This window comes from Aedes albopictus, chromosome 2, assembly GCF_035046485.1.
Source record: "Aedes albopictus strain Foshan chromosome 2, AalbF5, whole genome shotgun sequence".
In the NCBI taxonomy this organism is placed as follows: Eukaryota; Metazoa; Arthropoda; class Insecta; order Diptera; family Culicidae; genus Aedes; species Aedes albopictus.
The window spans coordinates 172052316-172075456 of NC_085137.1; the positions used below are offsets into that span (position 1 = coordinate 172052316).

Sequence of the window (23141 nt, forward strand, 5' to 3'; positions counted from 1 at the left end):
ATTCCCGCATTGTGACACAGGTGTACTTCCTGATACTTATGCTGCTTATAACATCTGAGATTTTTCCATCTTTCAAAAATAGGTAATTCTTTCGTATACTCTACTGTGAAGGAATGGGCATTCAAGAAAAAAAAAAGACAAAAGATTAAATTATTTCAGACAATTAAACACAAACCGTGTGTTTTCAGGTAATACGGATGCTCTGATAGAAGTTTGAACTTATTCTTAGTCAAAATGTGAAAGTTTTTTGAAGACCAGAAATGTTTCTATGGTAGTGAGTAAAGGTAAACCCCTGCTTTATCTGGGAGCAGCACCTCACCACCCTAATGAAACAAAATTGTCTGCATTATATGCGCAAAACGAACTAAATTTGGCATGTGGACATTTTTGAAGGCATGAAATGGAGGTGATATTATGAGTCCATCCACAGGGTGGAGGAGGTTCTCATACAAATGAAATATAAATGTTTGCATAACTAGGAAGAAGTGTACGGCCGACGGTTATTAGGCCGAAGTTCATAGAGTCGAATGAAGAATAGCTCGAATGGACATCAGGTCGAATGTTCATTGAATCCACAGGCATAATGATCACCATGCCATCTTTGTCACACAGAATGGACTTCCTGCTGCTTATAATGCTCACTCCATCACAGGTGTTTCGTTCTTTTAGTAATAGGCTGTTCTTTCAAGTCCCGTTTTCTTTACGGACCAACTGCTACAATTTACAGCATATCTAAATGTTTCCTTCTGTTTATCGAAGGGTTTTCTTTAGAGTGGCACTGTTGAGTAAGTTTATGGCAGTTGAACTGTTACAGTCATATACGATTTGTCCCTTTAAGTCACATTGATAAAGAATTGATTAGCAATCAAACCACCAAACGACATTCTTATTCTGAGATTTTTCCTTCTTTTAAAATTGACTGATATGGAAGAGTGGGCCTTCACATAAAAAAATCAGCCAATAAGCTCATAGCCACCGTTCATATGTAGAATAAGTTCAGAAAATTAAAAAAATGAGACGTAGTGCATGAGCAAAAATTAAAATGGGCAATACAAGGTTTGCCGGGTCAGCTAGTATCTTATAAGAATAAGACACTGTGCTGTGAAAGTTTGGAAGGAAGGGAAACGGCTTTTTCAACCCGTTTCTGTTCTAGCGATGGCTATGAACATGTGAATATACACGAGTTGTATATGTAGAGAGGAGAGAGAATGTATATATAGAAAGATACAAAGTAGGAGGAAAGGGACGGGCCAGGGATTGAACCCAGGACCTTCTGCATATGAATCAGAAGCGGTAGCCACTAGACCACCAAGCCCGTTTGCACCGAATTTCATTGAAAAATTCGATTATTCGTCAACAATGATTTTAATCTTAATTTGAACCATCGTAATCATAATTTGAACCAATTTTAATCTTAATTTGAACTACTGGCGGCAGCAGCTCGAGCATCTCCCATAACAGCCAATTTCGTGCTGAACAAAAGAAAAACACATGGATCTGCTAATTCCTATAACTATTTTTCATTAGGCAGTGGAATTTCAACTAAGAATGTTGGTGGAGCGGACCTGGTGTGGTGGTTAGAACACAAGACTATCACGCCGAGGACCTGGGATCGAATCCCACTCCCGACATACTCACAAAATGTGGGTTCTTCCTTCGGAAGGGAAGTAAAGCGTGGGTCCCGAGATGAACTAGCCTAGGGTTAAAAATCTCGTTAATACAGACAAAAAAAAACTAAGAATGTTCTAAACTCTTCAGGAACTTGAAAACTAAATTTGGAATTTTTCATCCCCCAAGTGTAAACAAAACAACCACTAGCGCAGTCTGCTGGTCAACACTGGAAGCTCACCCCCGTTTACTAGTTCAAACTTAGATTGCAAATGGTTCAAATTAAGATAACATTCTCCAAGTAAGAAATACTTTAATTTGATAATTTTATGACAAATAATGCGGAATATTATTCGGTTGGTCGATTCTACGATAAATAAGCTGTCATTTGACATGTTCACATATTGCATGTGATACAATGCATGAGCTGTACGAGTCAACCGAAAATGTGCTTTCTCTGGGGGGAACTGGGTGAAATCACAGTGATTTTTCAATTGCCTGTTTTCCATGACAAAAATGCTTTTTTCAATGCTTTTAAAGTCCATGTTATCAGGTTATATTACGGAAAGCTGTTTAACATCTTTTTCGGGACAATATTTGGCTAAAAAGTACGTCGTTTTTAATAAATTTCGAAATGGTTCAAATTGAGATTACAATTTGACTAGTTAAAAGTTTGATTTCTTACCCTATAGCTTATAAAATTTTGTTACGGGTAAACATATTTGTTACAATTATAAGACAGAATAATTGTTTAATGTGTTTAAGATTTAATATAGGGTATTTTTATAATTATTGCACGGCTAAAAATTTGCCAATTATTGCACACCTCATAAGAATAACATGGAGTGTGCAACAATAGGCTAGTTTTTAGCTGTGCAACAATTGAAAAATTACCCTACGTGCGTTCTTTGTGTTACATGTTGAATTTTAACTTAATATTCCCCTTGTAATAATTAACATTTATAGGGTTCTGGCATAATAGAGGCCCATGAAGTGCAATCCTATTTCGATTGCCAACATTTGGCCATTTCGGGCCGCGATTAAATACTAAAGAAGTAAACGTTTCCCTGGCACAAACTTCAAGTCATAGAACTCTAGTGATGAAACCCGAAACGGGATGCCCGATTAGGATTACTTTTCCTAGACAAAACCAAGCCATGAACACAGAAACAAAGACTGTGAATTAAAGGGCAAACTGCCAACTAAAATACAATTCCAGGATGACTGATGGAACCAAAACAATACATGAAACCTCGTCATCCTGTGATCGGAAGATGTTATCCATCTGAATAACAGGACACATTTATGTTATGTGTTGTGTTGCGTCGATTTGTGATGTCTGTATTTTGTGCATTTGTAAGGTTCTATGTGTATCGTGATACAGTCAGGTCTTTTTTACGCGGTTTTCATTTACACGGCCGCGTAAATGAAAGCTCCTTACAAAAAAAAAGAATCATCGTCTTATTTTTGCATGATTCGTCGTAAAAAAAACCTGACTGTATGTTGATCCTTTCTGATGATTAATTTCTTTTGTTTTTGTAACAATTTCCTTTCAAAAATATATTTCTTGGGATTTTTTTCCGGACTTCGGAAATAGTTTTTCCACCTTTTCCAACCGATTTTCCTCAACAGTGGAAAATTTTGTGGAAAACAATTTTCATTTTGTATTTTTATTTTGATTTCTGAGAAAATTTGCTTAAGTTTTCACAAAAAAAAAACTGTCTACGATGCTTCATTATTAAGTTATGATTTTTAAACAAACGGCTCACATAGTACATCTGGACGATTTCTACAAAATTGGTCATAACTCAGGAACGGAGTTTTCCAACCGATTTTCCTCAACTGTGGAAAATTTTGTGGAAAACAATTTTCATTTTGTATTTTCTTTTTCAATTGCTGAGAAAATTTGCTTACGAAAATTGTGTCTACGATGCTTTGTTCTCGAATTATGATTTTTCAAAGTGGGTGGTGTCTGTGGAAAATGTTGGTGTTCCACTTGAGGTTTCCGGAAAATTTGGTGATCTTTTTTTTTTTTTTCAATTCAGTTTTTGTTTATATTTATGTGAACCCTACCTGTGAAAAAAATTCATTAAATTCTGAGATCCTTCGTACCAATTTGTACGATAATTAAAAAAATCCCCAGCGGTGAGCGTAAAGTGGATAGCAACGAACTGACTGTAGTTTGAGAAACGCTGGTATTTATAAACTACCTATCTGGATCAGCGCAGAGAATAATGATTGAAAGGAAACGTCGTCTTTGTGTTGCTTGACAATAGATACTAACAAAAGCATCAAAACGCAATATTCCTCTGCAACTTATAACACATGAGTGTTATTTTTTTGTCTGAGTTCATCAACCTACATTATGGCAGCAATATAGTAAAGCATCCAGTTCGGTACCATCATTTAAAAAAAACGTAACTGCCTTTCGCATGCCTCCCCTTCAAGGTTAACCATGGATTGGTGGTTTTCATGTATTTAAATGCTCGAAATGTACAAAATATGCTGCATTTGAATTTCATGATTGTACTTTATTTTTTGTTTTTTTTTCTCACAGAGTTTATTACTCTAGCAGCTGGTTTGCCCCTGAATTTAATATTTATTTAACACTTGAAAATATCAAAACCTAATATTTTATAGAAACCTAGCCTGTTGAATATCGTTAGGCGTAAAGTCATCAGATACCTTATCCAGCTTAACTGCCCGCCGATAGGTCCGAAGTGTATTATAGATTATCTAATTGATATAGGATTTTTTTAAACTCAGACACCTGTGAACTGAACGGCTCCAGTTTTTGTACGCGGTTAGATACGCACAAAATTTGGCCTCGTAAAAAATCCAATAATTCATCATTTTTAACGAAAAATGGTTCCAAAGCCTGTTTTTCAGTTAAGTGTTCTATTAGCATTTATACAGTTGTTAACTGAGAGTTTTTTCGACCAATAATAATATTTCAAAAAAATAAATCAAAAGTAGTTAACTTCTATCAACGACCAAAATTTATAATGCACAATTACGTGCTGATTTAGAGACCGTGCCTCAAAAAAATCAAGTATACTATAGAAAAGTTTTTAGGTTTTTTTAACATTAAATTCTACAGTTTTAAAAATATGGATTTTATTAATTGAAAATATTTTACGTCACAAACAAATTTTCAAAATTTTTGCCTGAATAGAAAGCTGAATATAATGTGTTCCGATCATCTGACCACAGTTTGGTGGAAATCGAGGTATTGTTGTGTATATGGGACAATCTCCTTGAATTTAGCAAAATTCCAAAAAAAATATGAAAATTTATATTTTTTTTTCAATAAGACTAAAAATTAAATTTGAAATTCTTTCTAAACGTACATTTGCAATATTGGATGTTAACAAGTTACGGAAAAAATTCAGCTCAATGGAGTATTGGTTACGAAGAATAAGATGTATGAAGGGAGCAACTTTGCTTAAAAATAAAATAAAAATCGATTTCAAATCGTCAGGCTTGTATGGAAAGGCGAAAACATTTCTGTTCTACTGTATTTTTTCACGTTTTCAAACTCAAAGCATGATTGTATACTAAAAATGATCATTAGCTTACCGAGTTAAGGAAACTGTAAACTCGCACAAAGATACTCTATGCCCACGGAGGTCGAGAGAATTTCCATTACGAAAAATTCCTAGATTGATCAGCAGTTGCCCGTCACCCTCTGCATCCAACAAATACGGAAGATATGTATCACATAACCTTAGAACGTTTTATGGCCCAAGACTGGGTTTAGAGGGAGTAGGAGAGCTACAATTCATCGCATTCACATGAACCCCTAGCACAGACATCAAAACCGAAACCTTATGACCCAAACTCAGTATGGCAATTCTTTTGATTTGACGTGTTAATACGATTTCCATCCAGCAGTGAGAATCAAAATGACTGAGACCGCCGTCGAAGTTGCCGCTGTGACTCCAGTGCTTGTCACACCATCGAAGACCCCGAAGAAGTCCAAAGCCGCCATGGCAAGCCGGATTGTTAAGAAGCTGAACAAGCCGTCCACCCATCCACCAGTGAAGGAAATGGTCATGGCCGCCATCATGCACCTGAAGGAACGGAAGGGATCTTCTTTGCAGGCCGTCAAGAAGTATATCGGCACCAACTACGAGTGCGACGTGCTCAGGCTGAACACCTTCATCTTGAAGGCTCTGAAAAGTGGCGTCGAAAAGGGTACGCTGATCCAGACCAAGGGAACCGGGGCGTCCGGATCCTTCAAGCTGAAGGATAAAAAGGCGCCCGTTGAGAAAAAGCCCAACAAGGCTGTCGGAGAGAAAAAGAAGGCTGTCAAAAAGGTGGCGGACGAAAAGAAGGTCAAGAAGTCGGTTTCCAAGAAGGCGACAGGTGAGAAGAAAACCAAAGGAGCCAAGGCTGCCAAGGTCACCTCTAAGACCGGAACAGTGGCGAAGAAAGCTGCTGCTTCCAAGCAGAAGGCCACAAAACCGTCCAAGGTCGCTGCCAAGAAGCCAAAGACTCCGAAGCCGAAGAAAATCGCTCCAGCTAAGAAAGCTGCTCCGAAGAAGACTGCCGCCAAGAAGTAAGCCCATGATCGACGCCATTGAAGTTTGAAGCAGAAAGCCGTTACAAAAAACAGTCCTTTTCAGGACTACGAATTCTCTTTCAGTTGAGAGTTATTTTTGGAAAACCCATATCATTCGCCTAACCTACAATAATGTATATTGGAAATCTGATACAGTACTGATAGCAAAAACTGATAGTTTAAATAGGTTGCAAAACAGTGACTAATAGTAATTGTGGACTTATGGGAAACCCTGGAATAATACAAAAAAATACCGGAATCTGAGTATTATTCTATGAAACCACGTGTTTTTTTGTGGAATTTCAAGCAATATTGTTCCAGAATAAGAGAAGTACGGAGGCGAAAAAGTCACCAGTTTAAAGTGTCGATAATGAAGAAATGCATTCAATGGTGGAGCGAATTCCTGTTTTTTAAAGAAAATATTGTTGAAATTATCGTAGTATTTTCCATAAAAAAACTTTCAGTATAATTAATGATGGTTACTATAGTCTCTTAAACACGCAGTGTAATGTTTTGCCAGAAATTTGACGTCACCGACATAATTGTCTATGTTATTCGTTTTGTATTGTAACTGACAATTTGGAAATATTCTTCATGGAGTGTTTTCAGATGGAATTTTTGATGCATTTTTAAGATGAAGAACGATAAGATGAAGAATTTGCAGAATTGAATGAAAAATGTTAATGAGTTTAGAAAAAAATCGTCCGTATAAAATAAAAACATTTTTTTTTAAAAGACTGTTAATGAATCCCTAAACAAATGTTTTAGGAGATTTTTGAAAGAATTTTTCCGTTAAATTCCAGGAAAAAAAACTAGTGACATTTTCCACAGTTCCTAAAATACTCATATCGATAATTTTGCACAAACCTTTGCAAATTCTGCACGAGAAAGTGAGTAAATCCTAGAAATTTCACGAGAAAATAAAGCAAACATTTCCCAGGAATCGTGCCAGACTTTTCAGATCGACTTTTCTTGAAATTTCAATAATTGAATAAATTTAAATAATTTGAAATAGTTCAATAAATTGAATAAATCGAAAAAAAATCAACGTTTTCAAGAAATTAGCCCGATTGAAAACAAACGTTTTTTTATGATTCCTGTATTGAGAACTCGGCTCCACTCTTTTGATGTACATATCACTTGATTCCAAGGAAGAGAAGTTATTTTTTCGAAATTCAACGTTCCCTTTTTCTTATCTACCGAGATTGTGACTCCGCCTTTTTCGGAAACTAAGCAGAGACTAATTTTAAAGCAATTACTGAGTTTCGTGCCGACTGAGATTTAGACTCCGCCCAACCTATGGTGTACTATGTTATTGAGATAAAAACTCCACCTTTGAGAGATTGACCTTCAAAATTTTAGTAAAATAGGGGAAATTGTGTATTTTCGGCAGTTTTGTTCTCTTCGTCATGGGGGATTTTTGGAAACCTTTTTAACTCAGAGTTGGTCTCAAATCCTTCTCAACCAAGCTGAATTATACGACCAAGTTTCAGGAAATTTGGCTGACAAAAAACCCCCTTGACGAAAAAAACCAGCCGATAATACCCTTCATCACCCTATATCTGATTGAATTGTTTTTTTTTTTGCATATTCTTGGCGTGACGTCTCAACTAGGTAACTTGGAAGCTGTTTTTTAATTACAGTAACACGATTGTAAACTATGGGCTTTCTTTGACAATGGGGCACGTTCGGTTTTTTTTTTTTTTTCCTTCTAAACCATAGGGGGATAATCTGCTCAACAGACACCCTAACAGAAGGTTAGGGTAGTGTAGGTCTGACAGGCTGTCTTCTACAACAAAAGTAAAATCCAGGACTACTCTCTCCTCGTACCCACTAAACCATTCCTATGGTCGCCAAACCCTACGTCTCTCCGGAACCACCAAGAAGGTATTGCTTCAGAGAGGGGCTAGTGCACATCGCACCCACAAGGTTAGCTGCGTAGCCTGCAGCAACGAACATCGATGACTCGCTTTGGAGAGTCCATCACGGTAGCATGCTGGCGCTTAGCCAGTTTCCCGAGTGGTCCTCGCCACTCCCTTTGTCCTCGGAAGGCGGGCAGGGTCAACCCCGCCCGCGCCCTACTGCTGAGCGGACATCAAGAACTGATGCCCACGTGCAACCCGATCTGACCTGCCCGCAAGGAAGGGTATCACTACCCTTCAGGCCCTATCAGATGCACCCGTAGGTTGCAGACAGCAGGATCTCACCTACCCCGACCCTTGCCGGGGACCCCTTTCCAACCGCGGGCTCGGATCCAACCCAGTAGACCGACGCCACGACAGCACCGCTACCGGGACTTCCTCTCCGCGGCCACTTAATCGTTGTAAGGGTCGATCTCGACCGCAGGGCACCGGTATGACCTACGAAGCCGACTCCGAACCCCTGGACCACCTCTTGTACTGCATCTGGACTAGCCATTCTCCGAGTCCACGCGCCACCTCCTCTGTAGCTCCCAGACGATGTGGGTAATAGCCGTTGAAACGGCGTTCCAGCCAAACTCATCCCTACACATCCTCTGGACCAAGTTGTCCGGAGTTGTGTCTTCCCCGCATGTGGCAAGCATGCGGTCACGCATTGTGCGAAAACGCGGGCACACGAACAAAACGTGTTCCGCCGTTTCCTCTAAACCATTGCACACTGGGCATTCGGGAGAATCCGCATGCCCGAAACGGTGTAGATACTGTCGGAAGCAACCATGACCTGTAAGGACCTGTGTCAGGTGGAATGTGACTTCCCCATGGCGCCTATTAATCCAACTATCTACCCTCGGTATCAACCTATAGGTCCACCTTCCTTTGGTGGAGCTGTCCCACGCGCGCTGCCATTTGACCATAGAGGCCATCCTGACAGTCCTGCGTATGCCTCTTGTGCCGCGCATTTCGAAGCACTCCATGTCCTCACTGATAAGAATGCTGATAGGCACCATACCAGTAATGACGCAGAGAGCGTCGTGTGACACGGTACGGTACGCGCTCGCAACCCTCAGGCACATAAGCCTGTAAGTATTTTCCAGCTTCCGTCGGTAGCATTTAGTACTTAGCGCGGTGCCCCACGCCGGGCCGCCATACCTAAGTATGGATGTAGCAACACTAGCCAGAAGCTTGCGCTTACTGGCGTACACCGCAGAGCTATTGGACATCATCCGGGACAGTGCCGCAATAGCTGTGGAGGCTCTTTTACAGGCATAATCGACGTGGCTACCGAAAGTAAGCTTATCGTCGATTATCACGCCCAAGTGTTTGACGGAGCGCTTTGACAGGATAGTACAGTCTCCTACACTGATCTCCGTCTGCTGCTCCGACTTCAGGTTGTTAACAACCGTCACCTCTGTCTTGTGGTGAGCCAGCTCCAGTTTCCTGGACCGCATCCACGCCTCCACAACCTTGATCGAGTGATTGGTAGTCAACTTTACCTCCTCGATCGTTTCACCGTAGACTTCGAGCGTAATGTCGTCGGCAAATCCGACAATCACCACTCCCACTGGATACTCTAACCTCAACACCTCGTCGTACATGACATTCCATAACACCGGACCCAGGATGGAACCTTGCGGGACTCCTGAGGTTATGTGAAAGCACTTCCGACCCACCTCCGTGTCGTAGACTAGTACACGATTCTGAAAGTAACTTCCGAGAATCTTGTACAGGTACTCCGGTATCCCCAGACGCAAGAGCGCATCGGCAATAGCAGACCAGCTGGCGCTATTAAACGCATTCCTTACATCCAGAGTCACTACCGCGCAAAAGCGAATTCCCCTCCTCTTAGGCTCGAGTGCTTTCTCGGCGGTTTTTGTAACCGACAAGATAGCGTCTACGGTGGACCTCCCCTTCCGGAAGCCGTACTGGTTACTCGAAAGACCATTTTCGCCCTCGGTGAACCACAACATTCTATTGAGGATGATCTTTTCGAGCACCTTCCCCGCCGTGTCAATCAAGCATATTGGTCTATATGCCGACGGGTCTCCGGGTGGTTTCCCCGCCTTTGGCAATAGTACCAGGCTCTGCCTCTTCCAAGCTTCTGAGAAAACTCCCTCGTCCAGGCATTTCTGCATAGCAGACCTGAACATCTCGGGAGCCTCTGCAATAGCTACTTTTAAGGCCAGGTTCGGAACTCCGTCCGGACCTGGGGCCTTACCTACGCTAAGGGACTTAGCTATCCCGGCAAGTTCCACATCGGTGACCCTCTCCTCATCGCCAGCCCCAGTCCCCGGCTGTCCTACGAAAGGAGGCCAAGGACTAGGATCATGACGCGGAAAAAGTCCTCCAATGATCCCCTCCAACATCTCTGGAGATTGCTCTGTAGGAGCCATCACACCTCTCGTCTTGGCCATAACGATCCTGTAGGCGTCACCCCACGGGTTCGTATTGGCACTCTGACAGAGACCCTCAAAGCAGGCCTTTTTGCTTGCTCTTATCTCGGTCTTAAGCGCGGCTTTTGCAGCGGCGAACACCACCCGCCGTTCGTTTCGCTCTTCCTCTGATCGTGCTCGCTGCATCCGCCGCCTAGCCCTTAGGCAGGCGCGGCGCAGGTCCGCAATCGCGTCGGTCCACCAGTAAGCCGGTGGCCTCCCATTTCTAGGGTGGACTCGCCTAGGCATGGTCGCATCACACGCACGTGAGAGCACCGCTACCAGCTCGTCGCCGTCTAAACCGATTAAGTTTCGCTCACGGCGGAGCGCCTCCCTAAATACCCCTTCGTCGAAGTATGATGTCTTCCACCTGCGAGGGCTTGGCCTTGACCTAGCCGCCTCTTCTTCTATCCGCTGTCTGCTGTTGTTGTAGTCGATACTGTAGCGAACCGCCAGGTGGTCGCTGTGAGTGTAGCCATCATCTACTCTCCAGTTCGAACTACTTGTTAGGCCAGGACTGCAAAAGGTCACGTCAATAATTGACTCCGCTCCATTCCGACTAAAGGTACTCTTGGTACCGACATTAGCCAAGTCGACATCTAAGATGGCCAGTGTTTCTAGCAGGATCTGACCCCGCTGGTTCGTGAAACGGCTTCCCCATTCCACGGCCCAGGCATTAAAGTCGCCCGCTATTACCACCGGCCTTCGCCCTGTTAGCACGGTCGTTAAGCGGTCCAGCATTTGCGTGAACTGCTCGATCGGCCACCGCGGAGGCGCATAACAGCTACAGAAGAAGACCCCGTTTACTTTGGCGACCACGAAGCCCTCATAGGTAGTAGACACCAACTCCTGAACGGGGTATTTACCCGTCGTCCATATCGCCGCCATTTTTCTGGTCCCATCCGCGACCCAGTTGCCGTTGCCGGCGGGTACTCGGTATGGGTCCGATATGATGGCGATATCCGTCTCCCACTCAGAAACTGCCTGACAAAGCAGTTGCTGAGCCGCATCACAGTGGTTCAGGTTCAGCTGCGTTACCTGCACTGTGATTTGTTGTTCACTGCGGCTTTCTTGAAGGCCGGGCACCTTGGACCACCCATCGGATGTCTGTTGTTCGAGGATTTCCCGGTACAGATCATGCAGATGGGCGGACTCGTGCAGCTTTGGGCCTTATGACCTTCAGCGCCGCATCGCCTGCACAGTTTGCGCCTGTCGGGGCCTTTGCAGTCCCACGACTTGTGTCCTGGTTCCAGACACCTGAAGCAAACCTCTGGTGGCTCGTGGAATGTCAGGTGACATACACACCAACCCACCTTTATGCTCCCTACTTTAACGGACTTTTTGACGTCCGCCACAGGTAGCTGAACCAAAGCTACCTGTGTCCCTGCTGGCCCTTTCCGTAGCTTAACGGCTGCGGCGGCCACCTGCACATCGCACTGTTGCCGCAGTGCCGTGACGAGCTCTTCCACTTCGGTGATCTCATCGATGTCCTTGACCTTCAGAGTCGCCTCATGTGTCAAAGCCCTCACCTGCACACCCTCACCAAGGACCTCTTCTGCCAGCCTCTTATAGGCGGCGCCCTTGTGCTCCTTCTGGCGCTTCAGCTCCAGGATCATCTCGCCCGTACGAGTACGTCTAATACTGCGTACGTCGGCTCCAAGACCCTCAAGCTTGGCGTCGCTTCGCATCATCTTCAAGACGTCCGAGTACTTGGACTGTTCCGTCTTGATGACGATAGCGTCGCCTTTCTCGCGCTTGGCACCTGCCCTCCTACGCCTTGGCTTGGCGTCCTGCGCTACTACCTGCGGATTCGCCTTCTTCTTCTTCCGCTCTACCTTCGTCCAAGGGGGGTCCTCCCCTTGGATCGCCCTACTCTGTGGCTGTTGAGGGCCCACTAGCGGTCGCAACCCCTTGTTCCCATCGTTCCGGGACGGGCCAGCCTTTTCAGGCCCACCCTTCCCAGCTTTCCGGGAACCCTGGCTGGGGTCCGACCTTCCGGCATTATTACCGACTTTCGGGGTAATGATTCGCCTGGCCTTGCGGGCACCGCCAGACAGCTCCTCGCCTGACGGTTGCCTCGCCCGCTTCTGCGATTGCTTGCCCCGTTTGTCGCGAGCAGTCGCTTCCGCCTTATTTGGACTTCCTGCGAAGGAGAAGGCCTCCGTTTGGGTAAACTTCGGCACTTTCTCATTTGCAGGCTCCGCTGCTGCAGCAGTCAGCAACGCGAGTGCCGCGTGCTCCTGCTTGGCATCGTCGATCGACGCCCTAAGTCGAAGCAAGGCCGTTTTCAGGTCCTTGCTTATGTTCGACTTAGTGGACGCAAAGTCGATGATTTTGCCAAGCTGCTGCTCAGCCACCTCTATTGCGGACCGTCCTTTGGATCCTCGGTTGACGGCCCTCAACAACCACGCTCCGTCCATAACCTCCACCGGCTGGCTTGCCGGGAAGTGGACTGGAGCACCCACGCTTGAGCTGCGTACGCAACTCCCAGCGCCTATCTCCTCACTTCTCCTTGTCGGAGATCTCATCAACCCGCTTCTTGCGAAGGGGTTGATCCCACCACTACTTCCACCTGAATTTTGATTGCTTGATTTGTTTGAATTCATGATTAATCCCACGAGTCGCACGGGAAAGAATGTCCACCACGCCAGAGCCCTGCATTAACGCGGTAAGGGACAGCTTACTGTGGGGGGTGCCCAGGTACCCCACAGGCTCCGTTAAAGATCGAGCATCTTTTTCACCCCCTCGATCACTCATTCCTCAGCACGGGTCGCTTGACACCTTGAATTGGGGTTAGTAGTCCTATTCTTAGCCGGCGACTACGCGGCTGACTCGCAAGCGGGGGGGTGCGTCAGGCCCCAGGACTTTCGTCCCTGCTGCCCTGCACGTTCGGTGTAGTACTAGATTTGTAGTAATGAGCTGAATTTTAGTATGGTGAGAAGGTCAATTCTACGTTTCTGCAATAAAATGGTACAAAAAGCGTGGGTATTATGATTCCTTGCCTAATTTGATGCTGTTTGAGCAAAACTTTGGATAACTATGTTGTTTATGTTGCAAGAAATGGAGAAAACAACAACACTGTTGCCCAAAGTTTTGCTCAAACAGCATCAAACTAGGCAAGGAATCATAATACCCACGCTTTTTGTACCATTTTATTGCAGAAACTGAGAATTGACCTTCTCACCATACTAAAATTCAGCTCATTACTACAAATCTAGTACTTCACCGATCTGTCCTATTGGCCATTACTGTTGCCGTATCGTGCTTTTCTGGTATTAATATACTTCATATATACCCAGAGAAATCGAGGAAACCTCCAGAACCTGCCGAAAACAGAAATCTTTGGCATAGTATTGCTGAATTATCGTGTTTTTGCTGCTATATGCATTGCTGCTGCTATATGAGCCTTGAATATCTAAAATATAAAATAGTAGTAGAATAGTAGTTTTTGTTTTATAAAAAGGACAATTTTGAATTAGAAAATGTATCCTTGATACAAATTAGCGCATTATTTGGTTCTGGTTGTTTAACTGGATTCTACTTAGCGAATTACTAAATCAAGCTATTCATTTCATTATACAAAAAGGTTGCTCATGTCGGTTAATTCTGGTGTTATGAAATTGAACACAAGAGTAACAAGAATAATCTTAACAGCAGCACGAAATTACTATTTTGTTTTAAGGACAGACTTGTTAGAATCCCAAAATGGCCACCACACAATGGCCGACTTTGGCGCCTACTCACGATTTCGAGCGCTCAAATCTCTTCGTAAACTAAGGTGCGTTACTGTTCTTCGTATTTTAAGCTAATTACAAGTGAGCAAGAACAGAATAATAAAATGCACTGTAGTTTGAAGCTTGCTTCTTGAGATTTGTGCGTCTGAAGTTCTGATGCACCGTTGAAGCGGAATTTTAAGACGTTTGTCCTTAAATGAAGCAGAAATTATTGAAAAACTCTTTCGTGCAAACAATGTTGTAGCCCTTAAAAGGGCTGTTTTTGTTCTGTACACGTTTCAACTGTTCGTGCTCAACCTCCGAAGCCGTACAGGGTGCGCCCCTGTCGCTTCAGAGCGTAGACCACATCCATAGCTGTAACGGTCTTGCGCTTGGCGTGCTCAGTATAAGTGACAGCATCACGGATCACGTTCTCCAAGAACACCTTCAGAACGCCTCGGGTTTCCTCGTAGATCAGACCGGAGATTCGCTTTACACCACCTCGGCGAGCCAGACGACGGATGGCGGGCTTGGTAATACCCTGGATGTTATCGCGCAGAACCTTACGATGCCGCTTGGCGCCTCCCTTTCCGAGACCTTTACCTCCTTTGCCGCGGCCAGTCATTTTCACTTGAAGAGAGGTATCGTTGGCTGTCGACTCGAACGGATGGAAATAGACTAATGCCAATTCGATCGGTCGCACCCTCTTTTATACTGGAAATAGCCTATAGAATGTTTTCCCCTTATCGGACTATCTGCTTTCAGGCAACAGACGAGTATAAAAGCAGTCCGGTTCGAGGTTTCAATTTTATTGTCAGTCTATACTCCATCGTATTCAGTTCAAGACAAGCGCACATCAGCAATGGCTCGTACAAAGCAGACCGCTCGCAAATCCACCGGAGGAAAAGCTCCCCGTAAACAGCTGGCAACGAAGGCCGCTCGCAAGAGCGCTCCAGCCACCGGAGGAGTGAAGAAGCCCCACCGTTATCGGCCAGGAACTGTTGCCCTGCGTGAAATCCGTCGTTACCAGAAATCCACCGAATTGCTGATCCGCAAGCTGCCCTTCCAGCGGTTGGTTCGTGAAATCGCACAGGATTTTAAGACCGATCTGCGCTTTCAGAGTTCGGCCGTTATGGCCCTTCAGGAAGCCAGTGAAGCCTATCTGGTTGGTCTGTTCGAAGACACTAATCTGTGCGCCATCCATGCCAAGCGTGTAACGATTATGCCAAAGGACATTCAGTTGGCTCGCCGTATCCGCGGAGAACGTGCTTAAAATCTGATAATATTGCAAGACTGACAGAAAAACGGCCCTTTTCAGGGCCACTGAACGATTCGTTTGTAAAGAGTTATAAATGGAATTTCCCGTATTTTGTTTTTCTTCCTATCTATATATGATGTTGATGATTTATCTAATGAGCAACTATAGATTCTGGTATCAACCAGATGATGAAGTATGGGCATTCCACAACTGAAGCCATGCCAATTATCTTTCTCATAAAACCTGCTAAATTGGAGACTTTGTATCGATTGTTTTAATATAGATGAGTTTTGTACCATTTCTGCTATCTAGAATCTAAAGCAATGATTGACACTTGTTAAATTGAAAAATCGATATGTGTAAATCCTACAGAGAATTGATAGGATTATAGCACAAATAACTACTTATTGGTAGTTGAGCTTATGTTTATGTTTCGTTTTTATAGAGAACGTTGAACGTTGAATAGAGAACGTTGAACGTTGAATACACCAAGTTCCCTATAACCTAGCCTATAACACTTTTTACGCTTTTCCCGCAAATAATTTCCCAGGAAAATTTCGTTCAAATAAACTCTTTTCTACGTTCATGGTCGTCCTGAAAAGGACGGTTTTGTGATTGATCGACGACGACAGTTGATTTAGGCCTTCTTCTCGGTCTTCTTGGGTAGCAGCACGGCCTGGATGTTCGGAAGCACGCCACCCTGAGCAATGGTTACTCCGGTCAGCAATTTGTTCAACTCTTCATCGTTCCGAATGGCCAACTGCAAGTGACGCGGGATGATTCTGGACTTCTTGTTATCACGAGCGGCATTTCCTGCCAACTCCAGAACTTCAGCTGCCAGATATTCCATCACAGCAGCCAAATAGACGGGAGCGCCGGCACCAACACGTTCAGCATAGTTGCCTTTTCTGAGCAGACGGTGGGTCCGACCGACTGGAAACTGTAAACCTGCGCGGCTCGAACGAGATTTCGGCTTTGCCTTAGCGTTGCCTCCTTTACCACGGCTAGACATACTGTCGATTTCGATAATGCGGATGTTATCACTGCTACAAAATGAATTGAACTGATACCGAAACGGTCGCCGGTGTCTCTTTTATACTTTTGTTATACTGCATATGACTAACAAAGGGAAGGTCGAACGGGCTATACAATGCATGTTGAACTGAAAAGGGGATGACCTTCCAATGCTATTCTAGGAGTATATAAGAAGATGTTATACCTCAAACAGAATCATTAGTTTTTCTGCTATCAGTAGGGTAAACAGTCGCTTAAAAAATGGCACCAAAAACAAGTGAAAAAGCCGTCAAGAAGTCCGGCAAGGCTCAGAAGAGCGTCGTCAAGGGAGATAAGAAAAAGAAGAAGCTTCGCCGCAAGGAAAGCTACGCCATCTACATCTACAAGGTGCTGAAGCAGGTCCATCCGGATACGGGAGTGTCTTCGAAGGCCATGAGTATCATGAACAGTTTTGTCAACGATATTTTCGAGCGAATCGCCGCCGAGGCATCACGTTTGGCACACTACAACAAACGATCGACGATCACCTCTCGTGAAGTTCAGACCGCGGTTCGTCTGCTTCTGCCTGGTGAGTTGGCCAAGCACGCCGTCTCCGAGGGCACCAAGGCCGTCACCAAGTACACCAGCTCCAAGTGAATCTTTCTTTCGAATGTCGACCATCATCTGAGAACACAAACGGCCCTTATAAGGGCCAATGAGAAATTGTCAAGTGAAGAGTTATGCTGAAAAAATGTCCTACTCGGAAACAGGGATAAATCGATTACTGTTAGAATCCTTGACAGATTTCAGAAGAAAATTCCTGAAAGGCAATGTGAATCAAACACCCAAAAAAACTTATTTTTGAAGCATTTTGTGAGTTTTTAATAACCGTTCCGTACATGAACTTTGCACAGTAAATCATATAATAAATCAGAACTAGCTATTACACGCACTATTATCCAAGTTATGTGTCGCCAAATGCTTCCGTAGGTAGGCCTGCCGCGGATAGCTTTTCCCGCACACATTGCAAACGTACGGTTTGATTCCGGTGTGTGCCATTATGTGCCGCTTCAAATCGCTCGAAAATGCATAAGCCGCATCGCACAAATGGCATTTGAAGGGTTTTTCTCCGGTGTGCATCCGCATGTGGGACTTGAGACATGATTTCCGCGCAAAAGTGGCCGAACACAGAGTGCATCCCAGCGGACGGTAATCCGACGACACGTGCGTAACGTAGTGATCCTTTAGATTACTTTTCGTTTTGAAACCCTTGCCACAGGTTTCACACTTGAAGTGATCGTCTTCGATGGCGTGCGATTTGACGTGCTTTCGGAAGGAATCTTGGATTGCAAACGGTTTCGAGCATACGGGGCACACAAAGGGACGTTCTCCCTGATGGAAGCGTTCGTGATCCGAGAGTGTGCGAATATCCCTGAAAACTCTTCCGCACTGGGAGCACTGGTATGGTTTGGTACGGTGACGTTTCGCTTTGGTAGAAATATTTACAGCCAATTTATGGTTCAACAGCAAGCGCCGTGTTTTGAAACGATTGTAACAAATGGGACAAGGATAATCGTTTGCGTTGGAATCCTCGGTGGATTGACTTTCAGGCAGATGGACTTCCTTGCAGTGAGATTTGAGACTCTCTTCCGAATCAAATTGCTGGTAGCAAGCGCAGCATTTCGGTAATTGTTTCTTACGCTCATTGGCATGTGATTCCTTGTGACAGATATATTGATCCTCTAAGAGAAAGTCCTGTTCACATTCATCGCATTCGAAGGGTTTATCTGCATACATTTCTCGCTGGTGAAATAGCAGTGCTCGCTTTGTGGAGTATCGCTTGTAGCAAGTGTTACATTCATATGGACGAGCAGCGATTTTCTGTGGATCAGTTTGCCGGGAATCTAAATGCATTGTCGAATGTTGCTCTGCTTCTTCTAAATTTTCAAAACGAATCTTACATCTGCAGCACCGTTTAGGGATTGATGTTAGTTTTCGTCTAACATACTTTTTGCGTTTGCGTTCCGATTTATCATTACTCTGGGTAACGATTTGCAATTTAGGCTTCGCATAGTCTTTGCAATCATCTCGCATGTCCTGATCATCAGCGTCATCTTCGTCATCATCTTCAACATCTGGCATAAAATTAACATCTTCTTTGTCATCATCATCACTCTCATCTCCTTCCTGTTTGAACTGATCAGTATAATCGAAATCGACCCCTGTTTCAATCTTTACACTGACAAATTCTTCACTTACAGGAAAAGTTTTCCTAAAATATTATTCCTAAAAATTAATAATCATCAAAAATAAAATAATTCAGGTACCATCACACCTCACTGCCGATTTGTTGTCCCCAAGCTGGAATCGGAATTTTGCATCGGATTGCCAGCATCGCTCCAGCAATCGATAGGCCACTATCAAGTCATCTTTGCACCTTACACAGCATTGAAACGGAAGTCCGTCGTTTTCGTGAAACTTTAAAAAAAAAGTCCATTATTATTATGTGGCAAGAATCTTAAGCTACCTATCCAAACTTACTTCCAATACGACACACTTGCTCAACATTTCCGCCAGCGTTAACCCGTGTTCGGTCCTACTTAACGGAACCGTGTTTTCCGATGTATCGAAACAGACACGACACGGTTGTTGGATGCTTTCCGGCAGAGCCATAGCTTCATTCCAACTCCAATTGCTAGCTGCTTAACAATTTCTTGCTGATATTAAGTTTTTGCTATTTTCTTTTACACAGCGACAGAGCTTATTGTGATTTGGATGACAAAACACACTGGAAATATTTTAAAGACACAGGTAGACCTCTTTTGAGAGCATAGTATTGGTGAACATGAGCAAATTTCATTGAGAATGACGTCATTAGGTGGTTGTTCTTTAGATTGTAGCGATTGTAGCGTAATGTAAAAGAATATTGAAGGCTCGTGGAAGTAGGTATTATAACCTCGATTATAAATTGTTTTTGATATAGGACATCACACTCTCTTTAGTAAGTCAGCATAGTGCCTATAAGCTATTTTGGCCAGACAGTTTTTCATCAATTTTAAATCGTTTTTCATTATTGATACTCGTTTCAAGTAAGAAACGTTATATTGTTATTAAGTAGTCAATAAGCTATAATTGTTATATAATTATTATAAAATTATTGAATTGGAATAAAGCTATCTCAAATGGAGATTTATCAACCTAAACAAGTACGTCGTGGGATTTTTTCAGAAATTATTGCGGGTATCGCTCCAGGAATTCCTCCAGGGATTCAACCGGAAATTTTTATAAGAATAAATTTCGTCGGAAAAACCTGCTGAGATTCCTCCAGAAATTCTTGCTTAAGGCGAAACTGGATCCATTTCCTCACTTTTTGGTTTTTGATTTTTCATAAAATAACGAAGCAATATTTTTATTATCGGTTTTCGTACACATGTAGAGTACTACCCATGATCGCATATCAGTTCCATCTTTGCTGGGTTTCCTATTCATATGGGACAATTATGCGATCATAGGCAGAGTATGGATCAAGGTATCTCCTGATTTTTTTTTTCGTGGTGGAAAATGTTTTTGCAGAAACCATTTTTGAATAAAATTTCACAAAAAAATGGTTTCTACAAAAATGGAAAACTTTCCACCACAAAAAAAAAATCAGAAGATACCTTGATCCATACTCTACATGTGCACGAAAACCGATTTTGAAAATATTGCTTCGTTATTTAATAAAAAATCAAAAACCGAAAAAATGAATTTTTTGTGTAGTGGAAAATGTTTTTCGTTTTTGCAGAAACCATTTTTGAACAAAATTTCACATAAAAATGGTTTCTGCAAAAATGGAAAACATTTTCCACCTCAAAAAAATTCAGAAGATACCTTGATCCATACTCTACATGTGCACGAAAACCGATTTTGAAAATATTGCTTCGTTATTTAATAAAAAATCAAAAACCGAAAAAATGAGAAAATGCTTCCAGTTTCGCCTTAACCACTAAGCTGGATGGGAAAACATGATATAACTTATATTTTATAAGTTATAGGTAGGGAAAAAAATATAATTTGGACATGCACGGCGATGGAGAAAGTATTCCGAAGAGCTAATAAAAGTAGATACTTCTCAATAACGATTATTGGATCAAATAGACCCTATTTTGATGACTTACGTTGAAAATACGCTTAACAATTGAGAATTTACTTCAAAATTATCTAAAATGTAAATTATTTCTCTAAAACCCCTCAAATGCACAGATATGCAAGACGACATACACTTCATAGTCACATACATTATTCACCTCAAAATGTTTAAATTAATAATTGTAAGAAATTTGAAAGCCTTTTTGCAATGAAAAATGTTCAATAAAGAAACATTAGGCAGCCAATCTCTTAACATTCATCTAGAACGCTTAAAATTGGAGGTGTCCAAAATACATTGCATGGTTTTTACTGTCAATATATTTTGGTCATCTGACGAACTACATGAGGATGCTGTGCGATTGCATACTTGGAGGCGTAAGGACTGTATCGGAAATTAACTATAAACATTCAAAATGCTCTATCTCGACGCACGGTTGATCTTTTCATTCCGGTTCTTCTATGAAATCTTCACAATATAGTTAAGTTTAGAACAGCTTGAAGAAATTTGGAAAATGTTTAGTATTATTGAAAATATGGCTCTATGAGTATACCACACAAAATAACAATCTGTACACACAGCATTTTAATTTTAATTTTTTTAACGTTTCAAACATCTCTAGCGAAAAAAATCTGTATGGAAAAAAATCTGGAAAATAATGATTATTACTAGCAGTTATGTACACATAACATATCACTCAAAACCGACTTTTTAAATTTTTATCTTGGATAGAAAAACCTTCAACATTAAGAATATGGTCTATCCCAAATAAACACCTACTTTTTGGTCGAACTTTGACGCTCTGTATTAAATACCTTTAGAGGTTATAAAATTCCGTTCTCTGGCAAAACTACCTCTTCAATAGATTTAAATACATACCCAATCGAAAAAAATGCAAATTTTTCAACTTTATGTATTTTTTATTTGCTTAATCGTTCTTTGAAGACGCATAAAAAAAGAGTTCCTCGAAAAATGGCCTTTTTTCATTTTTAAGAATTGCCCTAAACTGCGTAGGAAATTTTTCTTGATAAAAATAATTTTCCTATATCATGAGCATTCTGGAAAAGAATATATTTGCGCAAAAATAAGTGAACAAATTAAATATTTTCCCACAGTTTTCGCAATTTTAAATTTTTAGGGGGTGTCCAAAATTTTAAAAACATGTGTGCAATCTTTGAGATAAAAGTCCAAATTAAATGATTATTTTTTGAAAATCAGAACTGCCATTTTTTATTTAAGAGATTTATATAGTATCTCCAAAAATAAAGTTATGTTTATTTCGAACAGATTATTTTTCAGGCAATTGTGAACGTTTATAGTTAATTTCCGATACAGTCCTTATTCTGTGGGTCTGGCGATATTTCCTCGATTTTAACAAAAACTGTAATAGTTATTAAAATAGATGCCTGTTAAGTGGAGAAATTTGATAAATTGTAAGAAAATATTTATTAATTTATGCTACTTCCATGATTTAGCAGTATTCATGGCTAAACATGGAGATAATTGCCCTGTCCAAATTATATATACCTGAGGGTGTCCAAAACATATATTCGATGTCCAAAATGCAATTCATACAGGCGATCGGAAATTGTGATTTTCTCAGCTTAAAATGCTTTCGTTAAGGTTTTTGTCACCAGGAACGCAAAGTATAATCATATTATAAGCGTATTGAAAACTTTGCAAAATAATCAATTGCTTCCTAAGGAAGCTAGGGGACGATTTTTTCAACGTTGTCCTCAGCCTGTCCAAAATACATGAATTACCCTATAAGCAAAAATATAACTTTTTTTATTTGTGCCGCTAGGTAGCGCTGTAAGTGTCCTTTAGTATTCTTGTAGGTGACTTGTAACAAACTCTTCACTACTACTAGGTCGAGCGATGCAAATCCCGGCTAAATACTCCTTCTCAGGGCAAACTAGGGGGCGGAACGACACATTGGCACTTACCTTCTCCAAAAAGACCTCACAATTCAATTCGTTTTCTCGATAAAAACACGGATTTTAGGCATATTCAATTGTTATTAAAAAAAATCAAGGGAATTCACAATTTTTACGTTGGCTAGCATATCGGTGGGCGCCTTGCTGCATCGAAGCGGCCGGACGGACGGCTGATCCGCGACTAACAATCAACAAAGTCGCGAACTTTTTCCTATATGAATACACGGGGGTTTGGAGTCAAGCTATCAAAACAACGCGGGTCGTTATAGAGGAGGCGGTAGTGTTCGGCTATTTTTCATCATGGCGTCGGGGATAACAAATTTGAATTTATTTTGTCTTATGACCATTGGGCGCGCAGTTTATTGATACCAACTTTTTTGGCTTACATTATCACATGTTAAAAATCAAATATGTTCATTTTGTAATGCTAGAATATAGACGTTGACTAATACATTGTCATGAAAAAATAGTCATATAGGGTAAGATGGGTCGCGGGCAAGATGGGTCAGTGCCATTTTCGGGCGCATTACTTATGTTTTGATTATGTTAATAATTTTGTTAGATGACCAGCATGAATATAGGGCACGGTGTGCC

The 23141-nt window shown here is 42.1% G+C and overlaps 6 protein-coding genes across 6 annotated transcripts; 3 read left to right on the top strand and 3 right to left on the bottom strand.

The window, feature by feature from the left end:
- The first annotated feature begins 5449 nt into the window (after positions 1 to 5449).
- Positions 5450 to 6675, top strand: LOC109404517 (histone H1). Its single transcript, XM_029859124.2, has one exon. The coding sequence runs from the start codon at positions 5514 to 5516 to the stop codon at positions 6171 to 6173; it is 660 nt and encodes a 219-aa protein (XP_029714984.2). The 5' UTR covers positions 5450 to 5513; the 3' UTR covers positions 6174 to 6675.
- A 7801-nt stretch (positions 6676 to 14476) lies between these two features.
- Positions 14477 to 14921, bottom strand: LOC134287795 (histone H4). Its single transcript, XM_062850715.1, has one exon. It carries the CDS (start codon positions 14856 to 14858, stop codon positions 14547 to 14549), a length of 312 nt encoding a protein of 103 aa, XP_062706699.1. The 5' UTR covers positions 14859 to 14921; the 3' UTR covers positions 14477 to 14546.
- LOC134288780 (histone H3-like) lies at positions 14915 to 15564 on the top strand. Its single transcript, XM_062854652.1, has 2 exons — positions 14915 to 14967; positions 14999 to 15564. The coding sequence occupies exons 1-2, from the start codon at positions 14915 to 14917 to the stop codon at positions 15504 to 15506; spliced, it is 561 nt and encodes a 186-aa protein (XP_062710636.1). The 3' UTR covers positions 15507 to 15564.
- A 519-nt stretch (positions 15565 to 16083) lies between these two features.
- LOC109404502 (histone H2A) lies at positions 16084 to 16615 on the bottom strand. Its single transcript, XM_019677400.3, has one exon. It carries the CDS (start codon positions 16501 to 16503, stop codon positions 16129 to 16131), a length of 375 nt encoding a protein of 124 aa, XP_019532945.1. The 5' UTR covers positions 16504 to 16615; the 3' UTR covers positions 16084 to 16128.
- Positions 16616 to 16626: 11 nt separating this feature from the next.
- On the top strand, positions 16627 to 17276 carry LOC109398661 (histone H2B). Its single transcript, XM_029858824.2, has one exon. The coding sequence runs from the start codon at positions 16767 to 16769 to the stop codon at positions 17139 to 17141; it is 375 nt and encodes a 124-aa protein (XP_029714684.1). The 5' UTR covers positions 16627 to 16766; the 3' UTR covers positions 17142 to 17276.
- Positions 17277 to 17375: 99 nt separating this feature from the next.
- Positions 17376 to 19274, bottom strand: LOC109404493 (gastrula zinc finger protein XlCGF26.1). The gene is made up of 3 exons (XM_062850712.1): positions 19026 to 19274; positions 18820 to 18962; positions 17376 to 18756 (listed from the first exon to the last, which is right to left on the bottom strand). The coding sequence occupies exons 1-3, from the start codon at positions 19155 to 19157 to the stop codon at positions 17421 to 17423; spliced, it is 1611 nt and encodes a 536-aa protein (XP_062706696.1). The 5' UTR covers positions 19158 to 19274; the 3' UTR covers positions 17376 to 17420.
- Between the last annotated feature and the right edge of the window lie 3867 nt (positions 19275 to 23141).